The following is an 8,416-nucleotide window of genomic DNA, read 5'->3' as shown; positions in this document are numbered from 1 at the left end:
AAAACTGAACCGAATAACCGATATTTTTTCGGTTCAGTTAACTAAAATATTAATTTCGGTTTGATTTTCGGTAATGATTTTTTCAAAATTTCGGTTTTCCGGTATTTCGGTTTTTAACCGCGGTTAATCGAAAACCGTTAAAATTAACCGAACTAATTTATATGGTATAAAATATTGATTATTAATATTATTACATTTGTACTACTATACTTAATCTTACATTTCTACTATACTTTCTAGTTTCTTTACAGACCGACTGCCGACTGCCAGCTTTCGACCTCCTCTTCATCTATATAAGTTGGTAATCTATATAGTTTAGAACTTTTGACAGTAGCATTTTTGTTATCTTCTGGAGAATAAGAATAGAAATGTTGGTCAGTTAATTGTATATTCTATGGTCTAATTCTTTCTATTTTTATCCTTGGCTTATTACAGACTTGCAGGAGCAGTGCAACATATGGCAGAAATGCAGAATCATAGGAGCTCTAGTCTCTGGAGTCTGGAATTTGGACTGGAGTAGCAGATTCCAGTTTCATCACCTGCCAAGTGCCAAGCATTGCAATTTCCTTATATTTCAGACTCATATTATATTAGCCAAGTTATTAAGTTTTGAATGCAAACTAATGTTATGAAGCATCAAAAACTTATATTTCTGTTTGTTTTAAATTGTTGCTTGTAAAGTTTAATTCTCTGATTGTTTTTTGGATAAAATTAGCCTTTTCTTTTGAAATTCAGTTTATATTTCGGTTTCAGTAATAACCGAATTATTTATTTCGATTTCGGTTTCAAATCGAATAAAATTTCGGTTCGGTTTTCGGTAGTGATTTTTCTGGTAATTCGGTTTCGGTTAACCGAATAAAAATTCGGTTATGTTCGGTAATAACCGAATGCACTGCCCTACCCTTACGAACATACACTAAGAAATTGTATTTTTCTTGAATATAACTAAAGAGATGATGTTACAAAACTTGATTAAAAACTTACATGCAAAATGTGTGGTGATAGAGGATTAAAAAAGGTGAAGGTTAATGGAAAAATCTTTAAAATCTAGCTAGTATTTGATGTTGCATGTAGGGGGGAGAGAGAGAACTCAGGAGAGAGAAAGAAGAAAAGAGAGAGTGAGCCGAGAGAGAGAAAGAAGGAGGAGAAGGTGGGGGAGGAAGGAGTAGTATATATAATGGAGTGGAGGGGCAAAAAGGAAAATTGCCCTTTTTGTTATTCTCTTTTTTTTATTATCAAATTACTAGGAAATGATTTAATAATAAAAACAACTTTATAAAACCCGAAAATGTCACAAATTCATTTTTAATATGAGTAATATGAAATTATCTCTCTCCCCATATTTTTAAATAAATTTTTGAGTTAATAGATTATTTGTTATGGATTTTTCAAATAAATCTAAAATAATAGAATTAAACCTCATACAAATCATTTTAAAATATCAAATCACACAAATAAATCCAACTATAATTTTTTTTAAAAATATTCCCGAACTAATTTAAGAGTAACAAAATAAATTTTGCACCTTGATCACATTTTTATAATTTTATAAAAAAGTTTAAAGATCAATAAAATAATTGTACATCCTTTTAAAAATTCCAGAGATCTCAGATTTGAACACACATACACCAAACAACATGCAAACACACAAGATCATCAAATATAATTTGATCCCCTTTTTATTACGGGTTCCGTTCAACTTGACGGGCCCGACGACACAACTTAATACCTTAGTTGACTCATCAAACTGGAACGAGTTACTTTATGTTCCCAATTACTATTATGCAATAATGACAATTAACCACAAAATCATTTAACCTTTTATTTATTCACATAAATCCACATAAACCATAACTATAGCACAAAACTATACTTTATTCATTTAATTACATCGCGAAATTCCCCGTCTTTACATTGGTGAAACTAAAGTCTCATTTTCTCTAGTTACAAACAATATTTTATAGCGTATATTTACAGAAAACAACAAAATCGTAACAAAGAACTTTAAAAAGTTAACACTTTTGTTCATTTTCCTTTATTTAATTAATTCATAAATAAATAAATTTCATAGAAATTTTAGAAAATTCAAACAACACATCTCACAAGAAAACAAACACCCATATTTCCCAAAAAAAAATTTCCTATACTTTTTTGTAAAAAATAATAAGAAAATATTTAATCTACAAAATACGTTACACCAACATAACATATATTGACACACACTGTCAAACACAATAAATCACAAAGTTCCTAATTTTTTCTTCTATAGGTAGCGCTATAGCCTTCAAATATAAGTATTTAATTTTTTTTAAGAAACATAATTTTTTTAAAAAAAATTGCGAAACGATTTTTTTTAAGAAAAAGATGAGCTATATAATTTTACAATTGAAATTAACCAAAATTAATTTTAAAAACAACTTGGAAATCTAGGAATAATAATCATGAGACTATTCTAATATAAACCAATTTTAGAATATAAAATAGAAACTAAATAATATTTTTTTTAAATAATTTCAAAATATATGAAATACGATATGCAAATCGATCGTTGAGTGATGGAGAAAAATACACTGAAGTCGGATTTAAAACAAAACTTAACCTTTGACGGGAAAAATTAAATTAAAAACGGAGGGGAAAAACTGAAATTATATGTTGGAGGGTGCAAATTAGTTGAGTGTGGTGTTTTGAGGGGGCCATTAGATTAAATTGATCTAATGGTTTAGATTAATTTCTAATTTGTATTCTAAGTTTAATTTCTATTTGATCATTTACCTAATAATCATATTTAGTTGAAAATTGCATTTAAGGTTGCACCCAACTTACAAAATCTTTTAATTGTAATTGTAATTGTATTTGGTTGGAAGTTGCATTTAAGAATCTTGTAATTGTAATTGTAATTGTAATTGTATTTGGTTGGAAGTTGCATTTAAGATTCTAATCTTCTTAGGGATTGTTTGGTTCAGCTCATTCTGATATCATGAGTATCGTTCATTTCAAACCCGTATTTGGTTAACTATTTTAAAATTAGATAACTATTTCTTATACACATCCGAAATCAAATTTGACACATGTGGGTTTGAGAGAGTGGTACGAAGTATAAATCAAATTTCATTATCTCATTTTTATTTATAAAGCTAAATATAATCTTAAAACAAAGATCTTAAATATCATGTTTTAATCTTAAATAAGTTGTGCTTATTTTTATTTAATACATATTATTAATATTTTATTTTATTTGTTTTAAATATTATAAATGAACATTGAAATTTTAAGATTTAAATTTTTTACTCACATATATTTAATTTTTTTGTTTGTAAATTGTGTAACAACTTAAATTCGACATATGCAATATATAAAAGTTTGATTCAACCAATGAATCAAAAATATTTAAATTAAATAGATTTTATTCCAGAACCGAACCAAACACATGATATCACGAATGATTTATCAACCATATACGAGTATAACCCGATTACTTATTCCAAACCCATACTGTCTTCTGAACCAAACAACAATTTACTTTAGCGAGTTTATTACTTTACCGGGATTAAAAATACACCGTATCCATTATGTTGAGACCGAAGAAAAATATTATTTTAGCGATGTTATTATTTTATCGATTATTAGTTTATTGAGGTTTAACTGTATTTTCACAAAAAAAAACATTTTTCTTTACTTTTCCATAAAAAATAATGAGAAAATATTAAATCTACAAAATCAGTTACACCAACATAACACACATTGTCAAACACAATAAATCACAAAGTTCCAAATTTTTTCTTCTCTAGAACCCCCGAGATCACACCAAAAAACAAATTTATATCTACCACCATCAAAATAATAATAATAGAAAAAAAATCCAAAAAAATAAAATAAATCACAAATTATATTACAACCTGGGGCTTCCTTGTCTGATAAGAGACACACTTGCACTTCTCGCCACCTTCTACAGTTCTACTCCTTCTTTCTACAACAACTACTACATCTTGGCGATTTCCGAGGTATCACTTTTTTTTACCCCCAATCTCATTTTTACTGTCTGTAAATATTTGTTTTTAACTTCTCTTTTTATATAATTCATTTCAATTCTAGCGTTCGTTTTTATAGTTCGGGTGATTATACGTAGTTTTTAAATTTTAATTGCATGATGTTAATGAGGGTTTTGAATTTGTGATTATTTAGATTATTTTACTGTAGTTATTTATTTTTAACTCCATGTTGATATGATTTATTTTAATTGTAATGTTCGTTTTATAGTTGGTGCAATTTTTCGTGATTTTTATAAATTTTGATTGCGTGTTTTAAATTTGTGATTGTTTGTTGTGTGTTGTTGTTTCAACTCCATGTTAATGTAATTCGTTTTATAGTTGGTGCAATTTTAAGTGATTTTTTTTTAATTTTGATTGAATGGTTTGAATTTGTGAGTATTTGTTGTGTGTTGTTGTTTCAACTCCATGTTAATGTAATTCCTGTTGAATTAGGCGTTAATTTTTGTGTAATTACGTGATTATTGGTTCTTGATTGTTTTTAAGTAAATGATGTGGATTGAGGTTTTGAATTTGTGATTGTTTGTAGTGTGTAATTAATTTAACTCCATGTTAATGTAATTCATATCAATTTAAGCTTTGGTTTCGTATAATTTAGGTAGTTATTGATTTTTAACCATTTTTAAGTGAATGATGTGGATTACGGTTTTGAGTTTGTGATTGTTTATGGTATGTAATTAGTTTAACTCCATGTTGATGTCATTGATTTCGATTCAAGCCTTTGTTGAATGTAATTTATGTAATTATTGATTTTTAAGCATTTTTAAGTGAATGATGTAAATTAAGGTTTTGAATTTGTGATTGTTTACTGTATGTAATTATTTTAACTCCACGTTGATGTCATTTTTTTTATTCAAGCCTTTGTTTACATGAAATTATTTATGTGATTGTTGGTTTTTAAGCCATTTTTGATTAAATGATGTAAATTTGGGTTTGAATTTGTGATATAATTGGTTTATGATTACAGATATGGAGCCAACGGAAGATTGGGGAAACAAATCATGGACGGTGGATTGTGTTTGTGGAGTGAATTTCGACGATGGAAAGAAAATGGTGAATTGTGATGAGTGTGGAGTGTGGGTGCACACAAGGTGTTCGAGGTACGTAAAGAGCGAGAAAGTGTTTACGTGTGAGAAATGTAGGAGGAAGAGTAAGAGGGGTGAGAATATTGAGGATGAGATTGCTGATAGTTTGCTTGGAATGGCGAATAAGAGTGGGGAGAATGTCGGGTCTAGCAGGACGACTTGGACAGGGAGGGTTCCGAGGGAGGAGAGGGCGCATGTGCAAGGAGTGGTTGGTGGGGAAAGCGCGGGAACGGGGATTTTTGGGTCGGCGTTGTGGAGGGCGAGCGGGTATGTACATAAGAAGTTTGGTTTTCCGTATAAGGAGTTTGATTGGAATGACGGGAATGAGACTAGTGGTAATGAGGGTGGTGGAAATGAGCTTGGTAGTGAGGGTAGTAATGGGGCAGTTTTGTGTTTGTTGAATAATTATAAAACGTGGGGTGCTGGTGGTAGTGTAAGTTTTGGTGCGGGGAAGATAACAAGAGATGAAGAAAGCAATAAAAAGAAATGAGAGGAAGGTGAGGAAGTTAATGACTGGAGCAGCCAGCAGAATCGCTTGAAAAAGGATAGGAGTTCGATGAAATCTATTATGAATTACTCTAGCAAGCGTAAGAAAGAGGATTCACAAACTTCTGAGGATGTAAGTGCTTGAAAAATAAACTAAACTTCTCTTCATCGTATAATTTGTGTGGGTGAAATATATAATAGAAAGCGTGGCTGGAACTTGAAATATATAATAGAAAGCGTGATATCTTTAGGGATCTTCAGAATTGCAGAGGGGAGCAGTCCTACAGCTAGTGAAAGTCTCATAATCTACAAGATGAAAACCAATCAACTTTAGTGTAAATGATTTATTTTTTTCTTAGTTCGTAAAGTTGATTGGTTTTCATCTTGTAGATTATGAGACTTTCACTAGTTGTAGAACTGCTCCCCTCTGCAATTCAGAAGTTCTCTAAAGATATCATGATTTCTATTATATATTTCAAGTTTCAACCACGCTTTCTATTATATATTTCACCCACACAAATTATACGATGACAGAAGTTTAGTTTATTTGTTAAGCACTTACATCCTCAGAAGTTCGTGAATCCTCTTTCTTATGCTTGCCAGAGTAATTCATAATAGATTTCATCGAACTCCTATCCTTTTTCAAAAGATTCTGCTGGCTACTCCAGTCATTAACTTCCTCGCTTTCCTCCCCTTTCTTTTATTACTTTCTTCATCTCTTGTTCTCTTCCCCGCACCAAAACTTACACTACCACCAACACCCCCCGCTTTATAATTATTCAACAAAGACAACGCTCCCCAATTACTACCCTCACTACCAATCTCATTTCCACCACCCTCATTACCACCAGTCTCATTCCCGTCATTCCAATCAAACTCCTTATACTGAAAACCAAACTTCTTATGTACATACCCGCTCGCCCTCCACAACGCCGACCCAAAAATCCCCGTTCCCGCGCTTTCCCCACCAACCACTCCTTGCACATGTGCCCTCTCCTCCCTCGGAACTTTCCCTGTCCAAGTCGTCCTGCTAGACCCCACATTCTCCCCACTCTTATTCGCCATTCCAAGCAAACTATCAGCAACCTCATCTTCAATATTCTCACCCCTCTTACTCTTCCTCTTACATTTCTCACACTTAAATACTTACTCGCTCTTTACGTACCTCGAACACCTCGTGTGCACCCACACTTTACACTCATCACAATTCACCATTTCCTTTTCATCATCAAAATTCACTCCACACACACAATCCACCGTCCATGATTTGTTTCCCCAATCTTCCGTTGGCTCCATATCTGTAATCATAAACCAATTATATCACAAATTCAAACCCAAATTTACATTATTTAACCAAAAATGGCTTACAAATCAACAATCACATAAATAATTACATGCAACAAAGGCTTGAATAAAAAAGAATGACATCAACGTGGAGTTAAAATAATTACATACCGTAAACAATCACAAATTCAAAACCTTAATTTACATCATTCACTTAAAAATGCTTAAAAATCAACAATTACATAAATTACATGCAACAAAGGCTTGAATCGAAATCAATGACATCAACATGGAGTTAAACTAATTACATACCATAAACAATCACAAATTCAAAACCTTAATCCACATCATTCACTTAAAAATGGTTAAAAATCAATAACTACCTAAATTATAGGAAACCAAAGCTTAAATTGATATGAATTACATTAACATGGAGTTAAAAATAATTACACACTACAAACAATCACAAATTCAAAACCTCAATCCACATCATTTACTTAAAAACAATCAAGAACCAATAATCACGTAAATTACACAAAAATTAACGCCTAATTCAACAGGAATTACATTAACATGGAGTTGAAACAACAACACACAACAAATACTCACAAATTCAAACCATTCAATCAAAATTAAAAAAAAATCACTTAAAATTGCACCAACTATAAAACGAATGCTACAATTAAAAAAAATCATATCAACATGGAGTTAAAAATGTATAACTACAGTAAAATAATCTAAATAATCACAAATTCAAAACCCTAATTAACATCATGTAATTAAAATTCAAAAACTACGTAAAATCACATGAACTATAAAACGAACACTAGAAATGAAATGACTTACATAAAAAATAAAGTTAAAAACAAATATTTACAGACAGTAAAACTGAGATTGGGGGTAAAAAGAATGTTACCTTGGAAATTGCGAGGATGTAGTAGTTGTCGGAAGAATGAGGAGTAGAACTATAGAAGGTGTCGAGAATTGCAAGTGTGTCTCTTATCAGATGAGGGGGTCCGAGGTTGTAATATAATTTGTACTTATTTTATTTTTTGGAGTTTTTTTTTAATTTCGATGGTGGTAGATAGAAATTTGTTTTTTGGTGTGATCTCGTGGGTTGTAGAGAAGAAATTTTTTGGAACTTTGTGATTTATTGTGTTTGACAATGTGTGTCAATATGTGTCAACATGTGTTATGTTGGTGTAACGTATTTTGTAGATTTAATATTTTTTTATTATTTTTTATGAAAAAGTAGAGGAATTTATTTATTTTGGAAGTGTGGGTGTTTATTTTTTTGTGAGATGTGTTGTTTGAATACATATTATATTATATATGTAAAAAATTGAAGTTACATACATTCTAACCAATTGAAGATACATATAGTCTATTTTTTTGTTTATATTTACTGTATTACATTATATATATATATAATATAATTCAAAAATATATATATTTAGATTTTGGTTATTTCAGTTAAACCGAATTTATTTTTAGATTAACCGAACTGAACCAATA

At 30.5% G+C, this 8,416-nt stretch overlaps 1 protein-coding gene across 1 annotated transcript; it reads left to right on the top strand.

The window, feature by feature from the left end:
- Window positions 1-5,015: 5,015 nt before the first annotated feature.
- LOC141692220 (uncharacterized) lies at window positions 5,016-5,621 on the top strand. The gene has a single exon (XM_074496951.1). The coding sequence runs from the start codon at window positions 5,016-5,018 to the stop codon at window positions 5,619-5,621; it is 606 nt and encodes a 201-aa protein (XP_074353052.1).
- Window positions 5,622-8,416: the final 2,795 nt, after the last annotated feature.

Source organism: Apium graveolens, chromosome 10 (assembly GCF_009905375.1).
Source record: "Apium graveolens cultivar Ventura chromosome 10, ASM990537v1, whole genome shotgun sequence".
NCBI classification, from domain to species: Eukaryota; Viridiplantae; Streptophyta; class Magnoliopsida; order Apiales; family Apiaceae; genus Apium; species Apium graveolens.
This window is presented reverse-complemented; position numbering and strand designations above follow the sequence as displayed.